Source organism: Coregonus lavaretus, assembly GCF_964263955.1.
Source record: "Coregonus lavaretus genome assembly, chromosome: 16".
NCBI classification, from domain to species: Eukaryota; Metazoa; Chordata; class Actinopteri; order Salmoniformes; family Salmonidae; genus Coregonus; species Coregonus lavaretus.
The window spans coordinates 37,079,124-37,104,666 of record NC_140003.1 but is presented as its reverse complement, the minus strand read 5'-3'; the positions used below and the strand labels follow the sequence as shown (position 1 = coordinate 37,104,666).

The window sequence follows — 25,543 nt, the reverse complement described above, 5'->3', positions numbered from 1 at the left end:
GGAGCCACAAAAGAAAGAGCTCTTGTTATTGTTGACACCAACAGTTGTTAAGCCCTCAGTATGTTTTCCAGAGACTCGGACTTTTAAATGGACACATTCAGAAACCTACAACCTGCCAGTCCTGTTTGTTGTCTTTTGATTGAGTGCATTTTGATATACCTGAGAGGAATTGGAGTATGAAGTAAAGCTTGACATGGTTAGAATGGATAGCGGAGAGGCTCTGCTCACTGTACTGTGGATGTGCTCCTGAAAACTCAGTGCCAGCTACTTTATCTCCTTGCAAGTAAATGGGTTGATATGTACTCTGAAACAAAAAGTGCCTCACCAAACGTCAACAGAGATTAATTTTACAGGGAGAGTAGACTATATCTGCTTTGTCCCACAGATGACGGATGTAAAATGGACAGTCCCAGAGGAGGGAGATTATTTTTAGGCCTGGTAACACTGATGGATTTTTAATATAGGCCTGCATTTGTTCTGCTGTCAATTATTCTGTAGGTTAGACACTGCCTGAGGCAAACTGCATTGATTGATATTATTTATACTAGTCACACATAGATACTGAAAAGTTAGTACATGTATTTAGTCAAGGCCACTACCATGCCCTGCAAATAGGGCTTTTCCAACAGTTTTAGGATGTTCCTCATTGCATGACCAAGTGCCATCGTGTTTAGGTAGACAGAGATACTAGAACCATTAACTTCTACAAGAGTAGTATTAACCTTGACAAGAACACATCTGTTTGCGTGGACAAGGCACATTGTTGACAGCGGACAGCAGAGATGGTCTGTTTGACAGGGATCTAATTATTTCACAGCAGATTTTGAATTGAGTTGATAAATGATAATCGTTGTCTGTTTTTTAAATTGATTTATAATGGTTTTCTGTCTCGAGGACAGATTGCACACAAACATGCATAATCCAATTCTGTCAAGGGAATTTGAGGCAGAAATAGGTGTTTTAAATCCTCTTCGTCTCATCTGTGGGACAACCAGTATACGTTTTCAGCTGTCCGTCATTCATAACCCGAACACACACCTTAAACCAGAAACCACCAGTGAGTTTATAGGCCAAGTGTTTATTTTAACACTACCTGGGTTTACGATATAACTGTTACTAGAACCTTTCTGATTAGGAACTACGTTTATTGCCAGGGTGAAGCAGAAACCAGCAGGACACTGCAGCGCTTGAAGGGTTTGAGTTGTAGTTCTACAACCCTGAACTAGTGAAATGTAACATCTGTTGTAATTATAAGCTACCCTACTCCTTATTTAAGCTGACATACAGTGAGTTATGCCGTACTGCATTGAGGTGTAATGTTTTTTAGTTTCTGGCGTTATGCCAATTCTTATGATTCTCAATTCTCATTAAGTAGAGAGTTGCGACCTAACCAAACATTGTATTACTTAAATAAATGAGCCTGTAGTTTTGCTTGTCTTCGTGAATGACACACAAATCCGAATGCCAACAAGTGTTGTAGAACAAATGTAGCCAATAGTATTATAGTAATATTGTTAACCCAGGTAAAACAAAAAATTGGTATGGGTTTGATACAGGGGGTCAGTATGAAAATGTATGCACTCACTAACTAGAAGTCGCTCTGGATAAGATCGTCTGCTAAATGACTAAAATGTAATAAGGGGTTGGTTGTAATTGCATTTAAAATTACTGGTGGGGGGATAACATCTACATTATTTTCATTCTATTCATTCTTCTGATGAAATGTGCATTTGGTCGCCAGCCACTGAACTATTTTGAAAGCTGTTGTTTATGACTGTTTTTCCCTAAAGGTCCTAGAAATGCTACTGTACAGCTGTCTGAGTTACTGTTTGATGTCACCATGTTGTTTTCTTTGACAGTTGTAGCTCATGTTCTGTTTCTGATGGCCCAGCATTCTATAGTAACAGAGAAGGCAAACTAGACAGGAGGCTCATGGCATTAGATTATTTTTTGTTTACTATACATTCTCAAATTCAAAAACATTGCCCTATCTAAACAGTGACCTAAGAAATTATAGGTGAACATAAAATGAATCAAAACCTTTATGTATTTGTTATTCATGTTAGCCTCGTGTCTCGTTAGTACCAACCAGTAGTTTTGTCCCCTGCATGCTTCCATTGACCTATGGTGCTTCAAAGGGCCAAAGGGTTTGACCAATAGCAAACTGGTTGTAAAATGTAGGCCAATCCACATGAAACCAGCTTTTATTTTAGCTTCTGAAAGACAAACTATAAAGGTTGGAAAAATACTCATCTCAGCGGGAGGTTTTGGATGGAGCCATTTTCTTCCACATCTGCTCTGTTCCCAGCTGATGAAACTGAAATGGAAACACATTTGACCATTGATTTATATGTACAGCTCAGGTTATAGCCTTAGTGTTCCTCCTGTGCTAGAGGTAGCTATAGTTTAGGTAAATCTAGCATATCGATGCTATTATGAGCAAAGAACATACACTAACTACATGGCCAAAACTATATGGACACCCCTTCAAATTATTGGATTTGGCTATTTCAGCAACACCCGGTGTGTAAAATTGAGCACACCGCCATCCAATCGCCATAGACAAACGTTGGCAGTAGAATGGCCCATATGGAAGAGCTCAGTGACTTGCAACGTGGCACCGTCATAGGATGCCACCTTTTCAACAAGTCAGTTTGTCAAATTTATGCCCTTCTAGTGCTGCCCTGGTCAACTGTAAGTGCTGTTATTGTGAAGTGTAAACGTCTAGGAGCAACAACGGCTCAGTTGCGAAGTGGTAGGCCTCACAGAATGAGGAGCGTAGCGCGTAAAAATCATCTGTCCTCGGTTGCAGCACACACTACCGAGTTCCAAACTGCCTCTAGAAGCAATGTCAGCACAATAACTGTTCGTCGGGAGCTTCATGAAATGGGTTTCCACGGCCGAGCAGCCGCTCACAAGCCTAAGATCATCATGCGCAATGCCAAGCGTCGGCTGGAGTGGTGTAAAGCTGGCCGCAATTGGACTCTGGAGCAGTGGAAACGCGTTCTCTGGAGTGGTGAATCACTCTTCACCATCTGGCAGTCCGACGGATGAATCTGGGTTTGACGGATGCCAGGAGAACCCTACCTGCCCGAATGCATAGTGCCAACTGTAAAGTTTGGTGGAGGAGGAATAATGGTCTGGGGCAGTTTTTCATGGTTCGGCCTAGGCCCCTTAGTTCCAGTGAAGGGAAATCTTAACACTACAGCATACAATGACATTCTAGACGATTCTGTGCTTCCAACTTTGTGGCAACAGTTTGGGGAAGGCCATTTCTTGTTTCAGCATGACAATGCCCCTGTGCACAAAGCGAGGTTCATACAGAAATGTTTTGTCGAGATCGTTGTGGAAGAACTTGACTGGCCTGCACAGAGCCCTGACCTCAACCCTATCGAACACCTTTGGGATGAATTGGAACGCCGACTGCGAGCCAGGCCTAATTGCTCAACATCAGTGCCGGACCTCACTAATGCTCTTGTGGCTGAATGGAAGCAAGACCCGCAGCAATGTTCCAACATCTAGTGGAAAGCCTTACCAGAAGAGTGGAGGCTGTTATAGCATCAAAGGGGGGACCAACTCTATATTAATGGCCATGATTTTTGGAACGAGATTCGACTAGCAGGTGTCCACATACTTTTGGCCATGTAGCGTATTCGAGCTCTCTCGCTTATGTTGTGAATTATCAGAGAATACTGAACACTTAATTTGAATTTGATCTGGAGGGCCACAATGTCCACGTGCTGTAGAGGAGCGAGGGCGTCGACGCTCTAGTCTAAAAGTAATGTTGAACCTTTTTAGTGCTATTGACCCATTTGAAGCATGCAGGCAAAATAAAATGTCCGTATTAGTTTGATGAAATATAACATTACTAAAGCCCTTAAAAAAAAAGAAAAAAGTTTACTATAAATGGCAATGCTACATAAATGCATTCAGCTTTAAATAACTTATACAAACAACATTTAGGCTGTGTTATTGGGCCTACAGTTAGTTCACAAGCCAGCTCTAATGCTACTGTTAACTTAGCTCTGTTGCACGCAGACATTCCCACACAGACTGGTGCCAGGTTTACACAACTGCTTCCTTTGAATTCTGGAAGTTATGTCTGCACCAGCCAGATTAATGTTTGTGTGAGGGGAGCTTTTTTTACTTTAAATAAACTGTTGACAAAGGAAATTGTTTCTGTTTGTAAGATTAAGCCGCATGTAAACGGACTCATTTTAAACGGCAAATACAAGTGAACATCCTAAAGTATGACTCATTTGCTTAAATATAGCATTTTCCCACTTTTGCCAAGAATTTTGAACTTTCAAATGCACCCAACCATTTTTACTCTCAAAATACTTTGTCTAAGTTGTTGTCTGGTGTAACTATCAGACGATCGCACACACCCTTGTTTTGATGCTACAGTGATGGATGGCTCCCATGCCAAGCACCACCATTAGCAACGCACTCTGTTGTCACTAATGTGTTGCATGGCACCGTCCCTTCACTGTGACGCATTGTCGTTGAGCCAAAAACATCTCCATCCTTAAAAGTATTTCAAAAGACCTAGAACTAATATGGGTGAACTAAAATACTATAAAACTTGCTTTTCTTCTTAATCAAATAAGGATTTGATCTGATATTCCTTGGTCAAACTTGTCCCCCATTTGTGGATATAGCTACACTGTTGTTATTACTGCTGCACACACATTGTTCATAGATATTTATTGTACCAAACCCCTCTCTGCGTCTCATGAAGAGCTCTCTCACTTCTGAAGAGGACATTTGAACCTTGACCAATCACAGAAGTCGCTATCATGGCTGTTGTTGCGCTGGGCTTTTTCTGCTTTGCCACTTTGCTCCAGTACTCTTTCCCCTCCCTGCTTCTCTCCCCTCAAGAGGAACCCCTCCTGATCTTCGCTGTGACTTTCACCTGACCTTAGATTGACCTTCTCCTTGGACATTTGAGAAAAGATGGTGAATAAATGAAGATGTCCCACTCAGGCTGTTTACCATTGAAAAAAATATAACATTTCTGGTCTACTTAATGGGTGGCTCTCCCATAGACACCAATGTGATAGCAGCTGGGTCTGGTCTGCTTAGTTCATTGACCGTATATGAACCAGAAGAAATGAGGGAGGGAGATTTCTCGCTTCCTCTTCCTTCTCTGATTTGAGCTCTTGTCTGCTCCCCCTCTCCTTCCAGACTCACTGTTACCATTTAACTGACCAATACCGCTGCACTATTTACTTCAGAGGCCAAGCCAATTCAGCTTCTCAAACCACCACAACATGAAGAGCAGCTAGAATGACTTCTCTTTAAGATAGACCCAAATATGCAGACCATGGACATTTTCTGAAGCCATGGAACGTGTCCTTGTTTGTGGGTTTGTCTCTGAACCATCTTATCTATCCTAAAACAGGATTATCTTAATGAGGAGTTATAGCTCAACCATCTAGCATAGTGTTCTCTGCATCTCAAGACTGAAGTTCAACATAGCAAGACCATGCCCTATTTTTGTTGGGTTCAATAGTGGCAGTACATAAAAAAATGACCGTAGCCCGTTATTCTGGACAGGTGCATTTCTTGTGCCCTGATCATCTTAAATCATCCCGCACAAACCACAAACATCTCAGCCATGTAGACTTACTCACAGAAGCTTGGTTGTGTTCTATCGTTGTTGATTCAGATCTTTATTTCCCTGTCAACACACTACTGCTCTCATTCCAGACGACGTTGGACAATTTACCTAATCTCTTGGTATCATCAATCAGAGATTATCTTCGTCAACACATGCATAGAGCAGCAAGTGGCAGCTTTCTGTTCAGGGAATTTCAGGTCAAACATTCTGGTTTATTCAAATGTATAAATATATGCTTTTTAAGATGCAATCTTAAAATGGAAATGAATAGTAGTTTGTTTCATTCAAATAGTCATCCATTAAAATATAAATCACAATCAAAACCTTGAATACCTAAAAACATGCATAGATCGTTTTGACGCTAAACACATCAATATTTTATTTGATTTCACTTTTGCATTCTCCTTTTGATTTGTTGTCATGAGCCTCAAGCACGTTCAGGATTTTAAAATGAGCTACTCTAGGGGGAAAGCTCAGCAGAGTAGTTGATAGAGAATCACTCTGGGTAGGGTAGTGGATAGAGAATAGTCCAGAGTAGAGCAGTCTCTAGGGTCAAACAGTGCCTGAACTATTTAACTGTATAATGCTAACAATTTTGTCATAATGGTTCTTAACTGTCATATTACTATACCTTTTTATAGGGCCTATAGTATTTTTGCTGCATAAAAGAGAAACTGTTCTGTTTTGAATGTCACCTTCAGTGTTAACCCTATGATACCATAAGATCTGTTTTGATTATCTGATCTTCTGTCACCTTTTCCCTTATGAAAGTGGCAATAAGAAAGAAATTCTCCAGAAAAATCTTATGATCTCTTCTTCTTTTGTACTGTTAACAAATAAGACTCAGAAACCTCCACGTCTCAATGTTTTGCAGCCATTGAATTCGAAATGACTTGATTTTTTCAAGTAATCCTAGAAAAGGGGGAGAATAGACACTGCAGAGTCTGCCCCGTTCCCTGGGATAGCCGTACTGTTGTGGCATTGAGTGTTCTCACTATCGCTTCCTATCTACACACTGGCAAACTGTTGAGGTATTTCTTGCGGTGATTGGTTTTAATGCTAGGACATTTATGAATATTAAAAAAAAAAGTTAATGATTTCTTTAGACATGTTTAGACCTGCATGCTTTGCTTAATATTACCTGTTCCTGTATTTAATTTGTATTTATTTGTGTGTTTGTTTGTAAACTAACCATAGGACCCATTTATGAGTAGTGAGCTTTAATCAGTCACAGGTCAGCATGATTTTAGGATCTCTCTTGAAGGTGATAGGCTAGCAACAGAAGACAGTGGCTGTGTGCTCAGAACTCAAAAAGCAAAGCATACCAGGCATTTAAAAACAGAAATTAACGCTTCCTTACTTACTGTTCAGATTCGGACATGGTCATAATCATTTCAAATCCAACAGGCTGATTCTTCAAGGTACTGTATCATCCTTTCGCGTTTCACACACACATGACGGGTCTCACTAACAGGACATTAGTATGATTGGTTATTATTGTAGATATCATTATGGGGTGTGTTGTGTTGTGTTGAGGTTAAAATAAGGATGGCCTTAATTTCCTCCTCTCTCCCTGACCTGAACCATAGATTAATCAGAAACTTTGCAGCAAAGCAAAACGTCTAAGTGGATTGATTACTTTGTCACGAGCAGTGGTTTCCAACCTGTGGTCCGCGGAGGTGTACTGCAGGTTGTCCTTCATCATCATCATCATAATAATAAAATATATGTATGTGTATATAGATGTGTGTGTGTATATAGATATCTTTCATATTTATAGCAGTTGGGGGTATTAGTGGGATTATAAGAAATGTTACATTACTTTTCACAATGCAAATTGTTTAATAATAATAATAATAATAATAGGCCTTTTAATTAGTTACATTCATTGCTAGATTTCACTAAATGTTATGTTAAAACAATTCGGTGAATCCGCGAATGGTGGTCCTCAAGAAAGAGCTTTAGACTGTGATTTGGTGGTCCCCGTAACGGAAAAGGTTGGGAACCACTGCACTAGAGGAACCAAATGGGAGCAGAGGTGCTGGGATGTGGTGAGAGGGTTGGAGATGGAATGTAGAGGGCTAGAAATCGGGGGAGGAAGAGGAGAAATGCAAGGCCTCCCTTATCTGAAGGATTTTCCCTGAGCAAGACCGCAATCAGTCTGTCGTTGTCCATGCCAGCTCTGGCGTGTCATTTGATAGGCTCCCCTGCTGAGGTATGTGATGCGTTACACCAGGGACAAAAAAAGAACCATAGCAACAAACAAAAAAAGTTGAAAAATGCAGGATTAAAAACCCATTTAACTAGGTGTTTTTATTGGACATTCCGTCTTAATGCTAGGCACCTTTACAATATTCAGGGACGTGAGATCTGAGTCAAATTCACAAAATACAGTGTCCTCTTGATTTACGAGCCATAGTTTATTAATAGATTACTGTAGATGTTTGAGTCTTGCCATGTAATATTTAATCAATTCATGAAAAAAAAGGAACATAGGCTATCTGCATACAAATCCAAACATGCCTTTTATTGTGCTGGAACAATGTTGTTTTTGGGCCTACTATTTTTGGGACCTGTCTCCAAATATCATTCACAGGAGACTGGGGTATTTCTTATTGACCTATTTAAAGCCAAGGTGGCAAATGCAGAAAGAGTAACTGAAATGGAGCATCTCGGATCCTGTGAAGGAAATACTACATTATCAAGCTTTAACAGCACTCTCAGAGCACAGAGTTGCCAAAATAGAGGGGTTACTATGGAGACTCTTGGAGAGTATGTTTTATTTTATTTTATCTTCTCTCTCCATAATTAAGAAGTGAAACATCTGAACTCCAGCTGAGGATCCAAAGTTGAGGGTTTACATGAGATGTCATCGCTTCGTCTGGATAGATCAACTGTCCATTACTGGGTTTGAGTCAAAGGGTCATTATTGACATGCCAATTGATGAATAGATCTAATAATGCTGAGATTCTAATGTTGTCTACCAACTCATTCAAGTGCAATAATTAATTGATATATTGAAAAGTCAAATTGGCAGTGAAATGTATTTGCCCTTTGTCTCAGCAGTTGTATTTCAGTAGCTGGAGGTCATGTATGTAGAGGTTAGTATGTAGCTGATATTCAGTTTGAGGGTTCATTTAATGAAGTTGTAGTGACAATTTACTTAAAGGGTTGGTCACAATGCCTCTATTGCCTTTGATGAATGGACATTCTCACCAACACTTCAAGTAAAGTCTCACTGTTGGTGCCAGAAGCTAGACTGGATGCCAGTCTGTTTCTGCTATAGGCAACTCCTTTGACGTTGTCATGGCATCATAATGATAACTGAGTTGTTAAAGAATAAACAGTGACATCCACTCTTGCCAGAAATCTCTGCTGCCATGAAGGAGATGCAATGGGGACCACTGTGTGTACAAAGGAGCGTCACAATGTTTCCCAAAAATGTTGGTAGTTTGCTTCTTTTTCTGACTGTGTTTCGTTCACATCTTTATTATGCAGATTGTAATGTAATTAAATTTGAAAAAACATTATGTAAACGTGTGGTTTATCTGAAAATGTTTAATATACAGGTAACTGCCAAAATAAAGGAAACGCCAACAAAGTGTCTTAATAGGGCATTGGGCCACCACGGGCCAGAACAGCTTCAATGCACCTTGGCATAGATTCTACAAGTGTTTGGAACTCCATTGGAGGGATGCGACACCATTCTTCCATGAGAAATTCCATCATTTGGTGTTTTGTTGATGGTGGTGGAAAACGCTGTCTCAGGCACTGCTCCAGAATCTGTTCAATTGGGTTGAGATCGGTTGACTGAGACGGCGATGGCATATGGTTTTCACGCTCATCAAACCATTCAGTGACCACTCGTGCCCTGTGGATGGGGGCATTGTCATCCTATGGGTGCCTGCCCAGCATTTTTATACATGACCCTAAGCATGATTAATTGCTTAATTAACTCAGGAACCACACCTGTGTGGAAACACCTGCTAAGTATACAATATACTTCGTATCCCTCATTTACTCAAGTGTTTCCTTTATTTTGGCAGTTACCTCCACATTTTAGTTGTAGTATTTTCAGACCTTTCCCTGTTATATTTAAGCAATAAGGCACAAGGGGGTGTGGTATATGGCCAATATACCACGGCTGTCAGCCAATCAGCATTCAGGGCTCGAACCACCCAGTTTATAATGGACTATTTCTCATCCTCTTCAATTCAATGAAGATTAGTGGGGGCTACAGTCTGTTTATATCTTCATGTTGAGTGCGCCATTATTTTCTTCCCCCAATAACTGACCAAGGATCTGTGTGGGGTGATTGAAGCTTGGCCATTATGGTAGTACAGGTAAAAGTATGGGTAAAGCATTATGTAACACAATACATGTCACTCATGACTGTAAAGTCATAAGGTAGTCTGTGTGAGGAGCAACCTGTCACTTTGTCTATGTTTCGACAGGCAGCCCTATTCTAATCTTTTGTTTGACCAATCAGATCAGCTTTGAAAAAGATCTGATCTGATTGGTCAAAAGACCAATTAGTGGGAAAAGATATCAGTATTGGGCTGTCTAAACGCAGCCATTGATACTTCTGGGTGTATGCTATCCTATCGGTTACTCCAGCATCTGATAACACACAATTAGCTAAACGAATGTGTATGTTTATGGTCAACCAAAAGTCACTATTATACATGTTATTGAAATGTTATTTCCATGATTTCTTCTTACAGCCCATGTGCTCTAAAATAATACTCTTGTTGTAAACGAGAACACTTTTGCAGTTTGTTTTATAAAGAAAAATAGCGAAGAGGCAACCTTAAAAGGATTTTAGTCAGTGTAATCTGAGCCATAATAAATCAGTGAAGTTCAAGGAGGTGGAGTTTCTACCGATCCTTTTTCTTTTAATCCCTCTATTTTAATGAAACATCTGGTCTTTGTTAGTTACAGCAGGGGGTGGGTCCAGGCCTGGGATGGGATCAGAAGGTTAGAGGGGTTAGGCTGTAGACTGTTTCTTCTTAACAAAGTGGGACAGAATGGGGGATTATTGGTGGGATTATTTCTAAACTCTGACCTTTCAGTGACTGACTATTTCCTTCCTAATAAGAGACAATTCTTTCATCAGTGCCTCATCATTATTTGGGTCATAGTTCAGATACAGTGGAGAAAAAAAGTATTTAGTCAGCCACCAATTGTGCAAGTTCTCCCACTTAAAAAGATGAGAGAGGCCTGTAATTTTCATCATAGGTACACGTCAACTATGACAGACAAATTGAGAGAAAAAAATCCAGAAAATCACATTGTAGGATTTTTTATGAATTTATTTGCAAATTATGGTGGAAAATAAGTATTTGGTCACCTACAAACAAGCAAGATTTCTGGCTCTCACAGACCTGTAACTTCTTCTTTAAGAGGCTCCTCTGTCCTCCACTCGTTACCTGTATTAATGGCACCTGTTTGAACTTGTTATCAGTATAAAAGACACCTGTCCACAACCTCAAACAGTCACACTCCAAACTCCACTATGGCCAAGACCAAAGAGCTGTCAAAGGACACCAGAAACAAAATGGTAGACCTGCACCAGGCTGGGAAGACTGAATCTGCAATAGGTAAGCAGCTTGGTTTGAAGAAATCAACTGTGGGAGCAATTATTAGGAAATGGAAGACATATAAGACCACTGATAATCTCCCTCGATCTGGGGCTCCATGCAAGATCTCATTCCGTGGGGTCAAAATGATCACAAGAACGGTGAGCAAAAATCCCAGAACCACACGGGGGGACCTAGTGAATGACCTGCAGAGAGCTGGGACCAAAGTAACAAAGCCTACCATCAGTAACACACTACGCCGCCAGGGACTCAAATCCTGCAGTGCAAGACGTGTCCCCCTGCTTAAGCCAGTACATGTCCAGGCCTGTCTGAAGTTTGCTAGAGTGCATTTGGATGATCCAGAAGAGGATTGGGAGAATGTCATATGGTCAGATGAAACCAAAATAGAACTTTTTGGTAAAAACTCAACTCGTCGTGTTTGGAGGACAAAGAATGCTGAGTTGCATCCAAAGAACACCATACCTACTGTGAAGCATGGGGGTGGAAACATCATGCTTTGGGGCTGTTTTTCTGCAAAGGGACCAGGACGACTGATCCGTGTAAAGGAAAGAATGAATGGGGCCATGTATCGTGAGATTTTGAGTGAAAACCTCCTTCCATCAGCAAGGGCATTGAAGATGAAACGTGGCTGGGTCTTTCAGCATGACAATGATCCCAAACACACCGCCCGGGCAACGAAGGAGTGGCTTCGTAAGAAGCATTTCAAGGTCCTGGAGTGGCCTAGCCAGTCTCCAGATCTCAACCCCATAGAAAATCTTTGGAGGGAGTTGAAAGTCCGTGTTGCCCAGCGACAGCCCCAAAACATCACTGCTCTAGAGGAGATCTGCATGGAGGAATGGGCCAAAATACCAGCAACAGTGTGTGAAAACTTTGTGAAGACTTACAGAAAACGTTTGACCTGTGTCATTGCCAACAAAGGGTATACAACAAAGTATTGAGAAACTTTTGTTATTGACCAAATACTTATTTTCCACCATAATTTGCAAATAAATTCATTAAAAATCCTACAATGTGATTTTCTGGAATTTTTTTTCTCATTTTGTCTGTCATAGTTGACGTGTACCTATGATGAAAATTACAGGCCTCTCTCATCTTTTTAAGTGGGAGAACTTGCACAATTGGTGGCTGACTAAATACTTTTTTCCCCCACTGTATAAATAGACTGTATGTGTACACATTGCATATAGCCTACATAGTATCATTTTGTTTGGTTGATCATAAACTATATCCTGTTTCTCCTTTCAACATATTCACTTGCAGAGTTGGGTTGAAATGTTACCTGATTACCAATACAAAAAGAGGCTATTTCTCAGAGAAGCCAGAACAGAATACTTTGGCGTCTTGTTCTTTGTGCACATCGTGTTCCCCACACTGGTAGTCTCAGATTCTCTGGCACCCTGAATGATTGTTAATCCTCGTAGTGAGACCCGTCAGTCTACATGCACACAACAACATTCTATATAATCAAAGCTATTGCTTGAAGGTGGAATCTCTTGGATGCGTTAATTTTTGTTTTTTCAAACTTGGTCAGAATGGGGGGGGGGGGATATGTATGCAAGTTAATCATGTGTGACTTTTTATTTTTATTCAACAGAGAAATGTGATCTCAAGCACGTTATTTACAGTGCGTTTGTATTTTTGTTTGACTGCACATTAAGATAGTAATAGGGTTTGTAAGAAAGACAAAGCAGTGAGTTTATGAATGAGTGAACCGTATCTAAACTGAAGAGTATATATAACTTCATGGATGTCACTGGGTTGCTGCACCTTTCACTTTATGCATATTTATCATTCATATTTCTACAGTACATCCATATTATGGATTTTTAAGCACAGAGAATGTTCCTACGACCCCTTACAGCAACACAAACCACTGAGGTAGTTTCTCAGATTTTATTTGTTCTTAGTGCATCATTGCAATCTATGAGAGGCACAGACACTACCCACAGAAGGTCAAGTGTTCCCATTTTCTCATTTCCAAATAGAAGTTCAGTCCTTGACACGTGGGCCTGCCTCAACCCCTCTTCCCCTCACAAAGACCTGGTTGTTCGCCTTGGACAATCATTTTGCCGCGGAATCCAATGGTGTTTAGCCTCAGAAACAACAAGTGCAGAATTGTTCTCCCGCCAGCCAGCAGAAATTATTGGCATCCAGACAGTCGAGCTTGCGGCCTCTCCGTTTGCTTCGAGTATTTTTCAAGACACTTCCAGGAAATGAATTGAACCAGTTCCATGACAGCGAAGACCTCTATCCTTACAAGGGAATGTTTTTGGTCTGCTACAGCACATGCCAGGACAGGAACAGTGACCAGGCAATTCTTTACTTGGTGACTGTTGCTTGTTTATGACCTACTTAGAAGCGGGTCTTTTTGGTCTGGCCCTATTTGATAGCTTTATATTTGGCTTAGTACCCAGGTTAGAGTAGTACTATCTTTTAGACTAATTTGCTTTGACGCTCACTTATCCCTTTCACTTTTTCCCCAATGATTTAAAAATCCAGACACAGAAAACCGCCCAAACACTGACGCAAGAGTGACGCTAATACTCTGAAGTGTTACCCACCCAGTGACATCCTGGCCTTATGGATAGCATATCTAGAAGCATTATGGAAATCATGCTCACTACATTGCTGTTTGCTCATTCATAAAGTCCTACTGTAGGTTTATTACAGGTTTATAGCGGCAACAGGAAATGACTAAACCGACTGTTATGCACACGCCTGAATCTGAGACCAAATCAGCCATAGTTATTGTTGGTGTCTGTTGTGATACCAACGTGGATGGTTGTTGTTTTCTTAACCTTAATGGGTCCTTCTGATTGGATGCCGGCTGCGTTGACATCATGACATGTCTGTCTCCATCCTTTTTTTCCCTCTGTTCTTAAACACTGAGCTCCAACAGATTGAGTCTCATGTTCACTTTCCTATCCTGGACCAATGGACATCTTTCATCATTCTTGTTCCTTGAAGGTTATTCTGCTGGATCGCTCCCTTTTCCATTCTGTTCCTCTGTTTCCTTTCCCTGTCTTTTTCTTTGTCTCTTGTTCCATCTGCATCAAATCATGGATGTACTGAAAAAGACTGCTTCCCCTGATATGTGCCTAACCGATGAGGAGTTGGAGGACGTCTGAATGCCTGTCCTGTGGCCTGCAGTTGGACCATATTTACAAAGAGAACTTTGATCCTGTGTTGCCAGTCTCTTCTACTCACTTTGGCAGGATTGGCATTATTATTCAGCTTTTTTAGACCTAAAGTTTCAAAGGCACTTAACTTCTCTCACACATACATGCATTTTCTAGAAGGTAGACTTGACCATGATTTTGAACCTGCTCAACATCTCTGTACCTGATCATCAAGAATTGACACCGCCTTGCATAACCTTTAATGTGAAGGAAATGTCTTCCTTTGGAAATTTCGTGCCAATTTGAGATGTCACCATCAATCCAAAACTGAAAAGTTCCTCTTTGTGATGGCTTTGAACTGAACTAGTCCATTATCTCCAAGGACGTGCATTTCTTCTGCTCAAACTTTCTGAGATTTGATACCAGGAATCAACCTAAGGAATGCTTTGACATTTTAAACAAAACCATTTCTAGGATGTGGAAATGATTTTGGTCTTGAGATTCACGCATTATTCAAATGTATGTATAACAGTTGTTTATCATCTTCTCTTGCAGTGGACATTTTTTACATTTCATTTAAAAAATATGTACATTTTGGTATTTTATTTCCAAAACGTTTATTTTAATTTAAGGAAAAAAATGATCTAAAAGGATCAGCCGTCATCTCTCCCTCAAAGAGATGATGATGATGATGGTGAAGATGTTAGGCTAGTAGAGGCAGTCAGACGTGTGTGTGTGTGTGTATGTGAGATTAAGTGTGTGTGTGTGTGTGTGTTATCCCTGGCTATGGCAGGGTGTGGGTTTCTCTAACGCTCTCTTCTCTTATTGCGCAGTATGAGGAACGCTAGTGGGCTGTCCGCTGCTGACCTGGCCCATGCGCAGGGGTTTCGCCAGTGTGCCGAGATACTATCCAATGCCCAGAACCTGCAGCGGTACCAGAACCTAACCCAGACCCAGCTTAATGGCTTCGGTCTGAACGGTGCCGCCCAGAACGGAGGCCACTCCCACCCTCTCATCCAAGGGCGGAGCCTCCTTAACGGGGCGCCAAATAGAAAGAGGTCGTTTGATAACATGGAAGACACTCAAATCAAGAAGGCCAGAACTGAAGGTTAGGTTTTTGCATTTGTTAGCATTTTTTATACTTTATAAAAAATAACCTAATCAAACCTGGGAGGGGATTATAAATGTTTTCCACTTTTTTCATGACCTTCCCTAATTATACGTGGTAAAGCATCAAGTGTCAAAACCTTCTAAAATCCTGTCGTAAAACCAGGATTTTGGGCTCCCAAGTGGCGCAGTGGTCTAAGGCACTGCATCTCAGTGCTTGAGGCGTCACTACAGACCCCCTGGTTCGATTCCAGGCTGTATCACAACCGGCCGTGATTGGGAGTCCCATAGGGCGGCGCACAATTGGCCCAGCGTCGTCCGGGTTTGGCCGGTGTAGGCCGTCATTGTAAATAAGAATTTGTTCTTAACTGACTTGCCTAGTTAAATAAAGGTAAAATAAAATAAATGAATAAAATTAACCTTTGAGTGTTGGCCTATTGGGAATCTGGTTGAATACCTTATTGTTCGCTTAGTTGTGCAGCGTTACAATGAGCAGTATGAGGAAGAAGGGGATGGGAGGGTGACTTAACCTGTGGCTGCTTGCCAGGCCTCTGATGTTGTTGTGTGTAAATGCATGGCTTGTTTTATTGGACTCTGGAGTAGAGTTGGGAGTGGTTGCCAGGAAGTTGATCGACACTGCAGGGTATCAGGTAATGGGGCAATAGATGATTTATTGCTGAATGAAGCCTACAATTGGACTTTGGACTCACTGAGTATGATTTATTATTCTAGCATGCTAAATACCAGTCTCCCCTTCTGCCCAATGGCCTCTTTTGGACTGTAGGGTATTCTGACCTGTATGTCGAGTTCTCATCTAGTCCTATTCTTGATGGTAGTTCAACACGCTCATCCACTGCTCTCACCAGGTCTGTGCCTGCCGCTGGGGATGCTGAACGGGAATGGGTCGGTCTGCGGTGTCGGAGAGGTACTGATGGAGAGCATGCACCAGGAGAGCATGGAGTCAGCACCGTCGGCAGTGAGCTCAGGTGGGCCAGGACCCTTTGCGTTTGGGATGAATGGGTCTGCGCCGGTGCCAGACCTGGTGGACCAGGGGGGAGTGGAGGTGTCCACCCCGGCCCCTAAGGAGCAAGAGATCTTCACTGTGGCATCCATGCAGATCCCTTGTCGCTGCACTAACTCCTACGCCTACCTGTAGAGGCCTTAGAGAGTGTGTTGAGAAAGAGTGTTGACTCTCCTAGTGGTTGTATCTTGGTAGGATGTCCGTCAGGCCCTCTCTGGCCATGTTTTCCCATGGATGGCACTACTTTTTTTGGCATGGTATTGTTGGGTTTTTGGCATGGTAATGTTAAACTCTTGCGGGAGCGGTTCTAAAAATATGGGTGTAAGTAACTGGTATTGTACACATTGCACATACATGTTATGAAAAACATTGCCTTGCTACCATACTCAATCGCTAGAGAAACACAAGTTTTATGTTTTGTTGTTTTACTGGTAGCTTTGAATGATCCACAAAATTCTTCTTAAATCATCTCAAGTGTTTTTGGCAAAGCCCCTTAGGATGAGTGAATTCTGTTTTGCACAATTATCCTTCCACCGCCCTACATTGCACAATGTTAACTGTAATAACGTTGTCAAATGATAATCTACATTTCTTTAATGTAGAAACGCCAACACCTTGGGAACAATGTACTGAAACAAGCCTCACTCAGTTTATGGAGAAGATTAGGGAGAAAGTTGACTTCAAGACTTTGAGGCTGCACTGACGTTTCCCTCTGCATCATGAATATGCAATGACAGAATTCTGACCTTTATGATGATGAGTTAGACGTCCAGTGATGTGTTTACTGAGTACTGTATTTAGTGGTGCCATTGTTGTGATGCCGCTTCGACCAATAATGGTCAAAAGACAGAATGTGTCCATCTCATGTCTGAATGAAGAGACAACTAGAGAATGTTCCTGCCCTTAGAGTAATAAGATAAACATATTTTATGTTTTATTTGTTAACTATAAAGCTTTTTTGTTGTTTTTTATACAAGAACTCTTATGCCAAAGCATATCTTTACATGTATGTATAAATTACATAAAGCTTTGCTATGCAGCTTTTCTATATTATGTGAGCTTTTAGGGATTTCCAAGGTGCTATTTGAACTGACACTGTCCTGTTAGCTAGCAGACTGTAGACTTTGGTTTGGCTAGGCACGTCTAGTGCCCCCTCTCCTTCTGCTTTTCTAGGAGAGGACTTTGTACGCTTTTCTGTATAGCCTAGTACCTATTGTCTGGTGTTGAAAATGGTGTGAGTTTATATTGACTGTTTTTCTAAGTGTCGGCTTGTTTTGTTGAATTATAATGTACTATTGCTTTGCTAACTGCACTAATGACAAAAGTTAGATGTTGAATTGTTGATCTATGATAAATGAGTGTGATTAGTAGTGCTACAATTTTCACGAAGCAAGGGGAAGCTACTCTTTCCTAAGGCTGGAAACCGTTTTTGGAGAAAATAAAAAAGGAACCTTCGTAAATGTATTGGTCACAAACTTAAAATCCCTCCTCATCTGCTTCATACATGAAGGACAATTGTTCTGTCAAACAATCTGCGCTGCACTACTATTCAGTCTGTACAGAATTACAAATGTTAACGAGTAGGATCGCATTTATTAGAGCTTCTGACGCTCAGTGCTGATTAGTTTTGTATACTTTAAACTCATTAAATGTTCATTCCTTTGAATAACATGATGGTGGCTTTGTGTTTTTGTCTCTTGGTTTGTGTGTGTTTTTTTTGTGTACATGAGAAAGTATCTCGACAATGGTCTGAACACACTGCGGGGTAATCCATTTCATCTTTCAATTGAAGAACCCTGAATAATTGGGAGGTTTGGCGCCCTCTATTGATATTGAGATGGCTGGGCAACCCCTCAATTGTGCTGTCTTGTTTCTAAGGATTATGCCATCATTACAGCAAGAGCGGTGGCAGAATTTTGAGTTCTTGTTTGTCTGTAAATTTGCTTCTAGGACTATATGATTATCGGTGTCGTTGAAACCATCTTGCGTGGTGTCTTATGACGCTGTCGTCTGTGTTGACGTCTAAAAGGGACTTTGGATCATCTCATCGTGCCTGAACCAATGGGAGTGGGGAAGGGGGTGGAACTAGGGCAGTGTGCCAAGGAGGAGCAGTGGTTTGTGTGTCAGTGTAACCAGGAAGAGTACAGTGAATCAGGATGTGACCCGGTGCAATGAGGTACAAGGGTGAACGATAACGAGATAATGTTAGATTTTCTGGAACCCATTTGGCAACCTATCGATTTGTATTCCTGTATAGATGGCGTCACTGAGGTTTACAGTTTCCGAAATGTTCATCTCCATGGGGAATAGTTGTGCAAAACAAAATCAATTCGTACATATTTACTAAATCTCTTTGAGCATGAAGTTGTGGCCCCGTACTGTCAAAACCAGCTTTTGAAATTATTTTGACCAGGTGTCTCATTTCCAATGGCAGGTGACCCTCTAGCAGCAGGGTTAGGGTGTGAGGGGACCCCCTTAAACGGGCACTGCCCCCCAACACACCTGAATGGGTGTGCCTCTACCATCGCCCCTGCCGACATCGCCCACCACCAAGTCTACAGGGATGCAGCAGAGCACATGGTTGCCACTGGTAACGCGGGCAGCCAGGTGGAACACCAGACATCGGTGAAGGCAGAGCAGCAGTACGAACATCAGCAGTACGACCATGCCCTGTTCAGCACCATGCTCCTCTATCACGGCTCCTAAGGAGGTGGAAGGATCCCGTTGTCAGGCCGTCCATCGGTTTGCCTGTCATTTATGCTTGATGTAAGCAAGCATTCATACGCCTTAAAACCATGAAGTGAGTGGTTGCTTCTTTATATGGTCATTGTGTTATTTTGTATTTATGTAAAGGGAAGGGCCATCTCTCTTCTAAAGGTGGACTGTTTACTTTTCAGTTTATGGATATGAAATGTTCTGTAAAACAGTCGATTGTTTTCGTGATACCTTTTTGTGATGTGAAAAGTCGATTTTGAGTGGTTAAAGAAAAAGCTACAGTAAAGGCATATACTGCATTATCTTTTTATTTTCAAGTTAATGTTTATACATTTGTTTTTAAACTGTGTGTTCAGTTATCCTCAGGACAAAACTAGCCTGAATGTAAATGAAAGTTTTATGTTATAATGTCAGATGTCTCAAATGAGATGGGTTTTTTCTGAGTAATGAAATGATGCCCCAACCTCTGAAACCCTTGTTTATGTTTGTCTTATCTATGAGGCAGGTTCTTTTGTTTTGTCATCCTGGTTCATCTGCATCCTGATAAGAATTAAAGGACATCACCTAAAAGCACATCGGGATGTGATTATTTTTCTAATTGTCAGAACATTTAACTTTCTACACTAATGGATGGGGAACAATACAGTATGCTATGACACTGAAATACAGGTATAGGATATTCAACCATTTTTTTTTTTTATCTTGAACTACTATCCTGTATCCTTTACGCCTCATATAAAGCTTTAATATTTGAAGATATATTTCCTCCCATAGTTTATTCAATAAGTAAACTGAAATTCCGCTTCCAATTGTACACATGTAATTGGAATTTCAATGTACTTTTTGTATTGAGTGAACTGACCCCTCCCTGGGTGCTCTGAACCCTGTGTTGGATTGCACATTGCATGACCCATTTGTTAAATCATGGTTTTGAGTTTGCGAGTTTTACTCAATGCACCAGTACTTACTGCAACAAGTCCCTGTGTTTGCATAATGAGTGTTATTCAACACCATACGACCACCCAGGCACCTGGCAACTGCACGGGAACACGGCAGACAATGTATTTATGCTCTGTCCCCGTGCATGTGTGTCCTGGCTGACGTGCACAGTGTGATCCTAGGCCTGTGGTTGGGAACAGTGTCCACTGCAAACACAGAAGGACAATGGAACATTGCAACTTGTCTTTATGTACACTTAACAAAAAGATGAACGCAACATGTAAAGTGTTGGTCCCATGTTTCATGAGCTGAAATAAAAGATCCCAGAAATAAGTACGAAAAGCTTATTTCTCTCAGATTTTGTGACCAAATTTGTTTACATCCCTGCTAGTGAGCATTTTCCCTTTGCCAAAATAGTCCTTCCACATGACAGGTGGGGCATATCAAGAAGCTGATTAAACAGTATGATCATTACAATGCCACAGATGTCTCAAGTTTTGAGGGAGTGTGCAAATGGCATGCTGACTGCAGGAATGTCCACCAGAGCTGTTGCCAGAGAATTGAATGTTAATTTCTCTACCATAAGCCACCTCCAACGTTGTAAAGAATTTAGCAGTACATACAACCGGCCTCACAACCGCAGACCACATGTATGGCGTTGTGTGGGCGAGCAGGTTGCTGATGTCAATGTTGTGAACAGAGTGCCCCATGGTGGCGTGGGGTTATGGTATGGGCAGGCATAAGCTACGGACAATGAACACAATTGCATTTTATCTATGGTAATTTGAATGCACAGAGATGCCGTGACGAGATCTTGAGGCCCATTGTCGTGCCATTCATCCGCCACCATCACCTCATGTTTCAGCATGATAATGCAAGGCCCCATGTCACAAGGACCTGTACACAATTCCTGGAAGCTGAAAATGTCACAGTTCTTCCATGGCCTGCATACTCACCAGACATGTCACCCATTGAGCACGTTTGGGTTGCTCTGGATCTACGTGTACGACAGCGTGTTCCAGTTCCCGCCAATATCCAGCAACTTCGCACACCCATTGAAGAGAAGTGGGACAACATTCCACAGGCCACAATCAACAGCCAGACCAACTCGATGCAAAGGGGATGTTTCGCGCTGCATGAGGCAAATGGTGGTCACACTAGATACTGACTGGTTTTCTGATCCACGCCCCTACTTTTTTTTTGTATGATTATCCTGACATGTTCAGAATTTAGAATCACACACCCACCACAGGTGAGAAAGAATACAGGTGAGATTGCATAACAGAATGCAACAATATGCAGGCAGCTACAATATGTTGTGCTGAACTGCTACTGAACAGCTGGGGGTATAAAGTTATTTACTCCTTTGCCAAGCACTAACTTGTGCATGACAATCATCGCCAACTATCGGTATACCTCTCCATATACTGCCCACTATTCACGTGTGAGAACACCCATTTGTCACCTGTCGCCAAGGCCCAGCCGACCTTGATCGCTGTACATTTATTGACCTCGCTAAACAAACACCACGTCATTGTAACCACGCCCCCCGTCAAACACGATCTCAAAGCCAAAGGAGTAAAAAAAAAAATAGGTTGAGACTATGTAATTGGACACGAATTAAATCATTGTTTTTCGATACATCCTACGCCACTCAATTCACACACTTAATGAAGAAGTAAGACATTAAAGGAAAAATACATTAAAAACTAAATTAACTTATGTGTCGTTTTACTTAAGAAGAATATACAAAATACGTTCCCTATTTGCTGAAGTGGTATCGCCTAATAAACCATGTACCAGTGGCTAGGGTAGGAGGATAGCATTTCAGAGGCGACAGCGAAAAAGGAACTGAATGTTGTTGTAAACATAACATTAACCAGTTAGCTGTATCATAAAGACATTTAGTGTAAATAAAACAGTACATTTATTTGTGTTACCTTTGTATATTTAGTTTACGATGTCTACTCCGGCAAGAAGACGACTGATGAGAGATTTTAAGCGGTGAGTTGAAAATTTTTCACGGGTGGTGTTATTGATATGCCTGAAGATAGCTAGTTAGCTAGGTAAGCTAGTCAGCTAAGGTTACTTGGCTAGCTAGCCAACGCTAGCAAGTCATCCAGTCGTCTATTTGATGATATTTGGGGTTTTATCTAGTTTAACAAATGTGTAATGTTGCCTTTGAAAATAGCGGATACTTTACATAACAGTATGCCGCTAAAGTCGACCCTAAAACATAAGCGATTTATTTCGTCAGCAAGCTAGCTTGCTTACAGCCAAGACTTGGCTAGCAAGCTACTTGGCTAGTTAGCTAAGAAAACAACTCGCTCTCTCCAGACCAAGGCGAGTCACAATAGTTAACTCGCAAGCGAAACTAGGTTAGATTAACTAGACGTCATAAGATTACTCAGGTTGGTTTTAATATTTCGAGGGATCTTTTTGCTACATCCTTTAACTTTATCAGATCAAGACATGCATAACGTTACGGTTTATGAATACGACTGACGTTTAACTAAACAACATTAATAGGGTTTCTGCATTGGTTGATAATATTGGAAGTACGCGTCTGAGTTCAGTAATGTGTCGATTTGTAATATAGCTATCAGTTTGAAAATAGGGTTAACAAGTCCTTAAATTAGGTAGCAAGTAATTTGAAACGTGGAACAGAAGTTGTTTTTCTCGGACCCCCATAGGCTACAAGAAGACCCTCCGGCTGGCGTCAGTGGTGCCCCTTCCGAAAACAACATCATGGTGTGGAATGCAGTCATATTCGGGTAAGATGAAGCACAATCGGTATAGCAACCGATCCGATGTGCACATTCAGACTGTGCTGTTCCCTATGTCACAGATGTTAAGTACATATTACTTTAACACCTAGCCAAAGATGTACTCGTTAAGGAGCCTAACGTTACCTTTACTCCTTAAGATCCAAAGACCTTGTGTTATTTTCAGAGGTGGACTGTCTATTGCAGACAAAACAGACAAATACTCAATTTAAACGTGAATCGATTAACAATTGCGATACGGTTCTAGAAACATAAAGCCCTTTACATTCATATCACACACAAATAATTACACAAATGCAAAATAATTGTAACCAGCTTTATCACAGTTGCAGCTGACAGTATTTTTCAGTGACAACACGTTTCTGGCGGCCTTCTTTCGTTACACACAGGTGTTCGGCGCATGCTAATTAGCACAAGTGGTCGTTCTGTCTTCAGTAAACACAGGCTGTAACATGGAGATATAAAGGTGTGTATCAATTGAAGTGTTTCTCGCCGATATGAAAGATAAGGTCCTTATGCTTCCAAAACCGTACCGCAAGTGATGCATGTTAATGTTCAGACCGAGTGTCCGGGGCTCTTAACAAAACTCCCCTGTACAGAAGACTCCTTCATCCAATGACACTTATGTGTAATGTCATGGAACTGAGTGAGAGTCATGATAAAGGGCTATGTAACACCATGCTCCATCAGCAAATATTGCTGAGTTTGGGTTCTGAAACAGCCTTTTGCTAGTTATTGATAATCCTGTGAGATACAGGTCATGTCAAGACCTTTTTAGGCCAATGATACCAACAAATGTCAAGTGATTGATCTGCTCATCGCAATGTTCTTTCTTCATCCATATAACTTATTTATGGGGAACTGACACATTCATATTTCACACACACAGAGAAAAACGTTAAACTTATTTATTTCCCTTTACAGCCCAGAAGGGACACCTTTTGAGGATGGTGAGTACAGCACTGTGCTACCCCATTCTTTGTGATTGCATACTGTGTGACATAATTGTTGATTTGATAAATTCCACATAAAGTAGACTAGAGCAGTCAATCATCAACTCCCTGTTTTATCAACCGGCGGTATTGCAGATAATGCAACACCTGTAAATGCGAACACGTTTTCTAACATTCTCGGTTGCATGATAGTATGAGTGATATTAGCCATGGTTCTAATTCGTATTTTTCCCACATCTTTTATATGTTCCAGGCACATTTAAGCTTACTGTTGAGTTCACAGAAGAATACCCCAACAAACCCCCCACAGTGCGATTTGTGTCAAAGATGTTTCATCCAAATGGTATGTTGTCACAACGACAGTAGCAAAACATTCTGAAAATGGTTAGTATTGCCTGCAAAGGTTAATAGTATTTTTACACTTCCGTTTTATTTAGTGTATGCAGATGGGAGTATATGTCTGGACATTCTACAGAATCGATGGAGTCCAACCTATGATGTATCATCCATTCTTACCTCTATCCAGGTATGCAAATGGATCATGTTGTTTTTCCATAATACATTGTTTTATATGCCATTCATCCTCCTGTCAACATTTAGTCCTACTGGGACAGAGCTGAGATAAGTCACAACAGACCTTAGACTTCCCATACTGAACATCCTGAAGTGCCATGAGTCATGGTGCATATGCCCACTGCTGTCTGTCACACTCTCTGTGCTGTAGAATGCATGTCTAATCTACTCTGTTGGCCTATCCCCCCTCTCTCTTCCCTCCTTCCAGTCCCTGCTAGACGAACCAAACCCCAACAGTCCAGCCAACAGTCAGGCGGCCCAGCTTTACCAGGAAAACAAGAGGGAGTATGAGAAGCGTGTCTCGGCCATTGTAGAACAGAGCTGGAGGGACAGTTGACCACACCCTCTCCCTTCTGTCCTCCTCTGTCCCCAGCACTGAGCTGTGTGTGATTCGAGTTCTAGTGGAGTACATCCTAATTTAGTTTTTTGTTTTTCTTCCTCCTTTTTAATTTGAAGCTTTTATGCACTTTACCTCGCCCTTCCCTTGTAGAACCTTTTTTTTTTCTTCCCATTTTGGCCTATCAGGGGACGTATGTGCTGAATCTTGCCTTTGCCGCCACGCTCTTCAATTGAGGACCATTTTTGGACGTCAATTACCTTGCCTCATTCCCTCACTGAAACAAATGAGTTGGACTGATTTGTTTAATGTTTGGAAGAAATATAAATTATCATAACCTAGCTTGTAGGTTCTTTGTTTGGTGTGCTCCCCTTACTTTATCATAAGCTAATTTTACAACGCAGCATCTGAGCTATCAAGCTCATTACCTTTCTTTGGACAATTGCTGCCCGTGTTCATCCTAAACACCTTGATTGAGAACCAGACCCACATGCTTAACCCATGTCTTTGCTGTGAGCTCTGTTACATGCATGACAGTGAATTCATGTTGTTCTGTTCAGTACCCTCAGTGTGTATATAGGAAAACATCTGGATTTATGTACAGATTTTGCACTGGTTGTCCATGACATTTTTTCCCCTAGCACTTGTAAATAAAAAAAGGCAAAACTACCTTTACTATGACTGTAGTACTGTTTCTCTTGGACGCCGACAGTAAACCATGTGCTCCCTACAGTAATCATCAATCTACTCTATATTTAGCTTTCTGTGG

General features: G+C 41.2%; 2 protein-coding genes across 4 annotated transcripts in view; both read left to right on the top strand.

The window, feature by feature from the left end:
* LOC311143936 (ankyrin repeat domain-containing protein 10-like) overlaps positions 1-19,760 on the top strand; it is a 31,012-nt gene extending 11,252 nt beyond the window's left edge. The window contains exons 3-5 of one of the 3 annotated variants that reach the window (XM_084179830.1): positions 15,177-15,451; positions 16,317-16,436; positions 18,906-19,760. In XM_084179830.1, the coding sequence (XP_084035956.1) occupies positions 15,177-15,451; positions 16,317-16,436; positions 18,906-19,177 (667 nt within the window). In that variant the 3' untranslated portion in view covers positions 19,178-19,760. The remainder of the gene's footprint in view (positions 1-15,176; positions 15,452-16,316; positions 16,437-18,905) is intronic. The other 2 variants (XM_084179828.1, XM_084179829.1) reach the window with 2 other exon arrangements.
* A 2,150-nt stretch (positions 19,761-21,910) lies between these two features.
* LOC311143935 (ubiquitin-conjugating enzyme E2 A-like) lies at positions 21,911-25,449 on the top strand. Its single transcript, XM_084179827.1, has 6 exons — positions 21,911-22,129; positions 22,819-22,899; positions 23,836-23,861; positions 24,118-24,207; positions 24,302-24,390; positions 24,646-25,449. Exons 1-6 carry the CDS (start codon positions 22,086-22,088, stop codon positions 24,772-24,774), a joined length of 459 nt encoding a protein of 152 aa, XP_084035953.1. The 5' UTR covers positions 21,911-22,085; the 3' UTR covers positions 24,775-25,449.
* Positions 25,450-25,543: the final 94 nt, after the last annotated feature.

What these genes read in the sequence shown, in the direction of transcription:
- LOC311143935 (XM_084179827.1), top strand. Translation starts at nt 22,086, where the DNA reads ATGTCTACTCCGGCAAGAAGACGACTGATGAGAGATTTTAAGCG. An exon ending in TGGAATGCAGTCATATTCGG is followed by an intron (nt 22,900 to 23,835) that starts GTAAGATGAAGC and finishes TTCCCTTTACAG; the next exon opens with CCCAGAAGGGACACCTTTTG. An exon ending in AGGGACACCTTTTGAGGATG is followed by an intron (nt 23,862 to 24,117) that starts GTGAGTACAGCA and finishes TATATGTTCCAG; the next exon opens with GCACATTTAAGCTTACTGTT.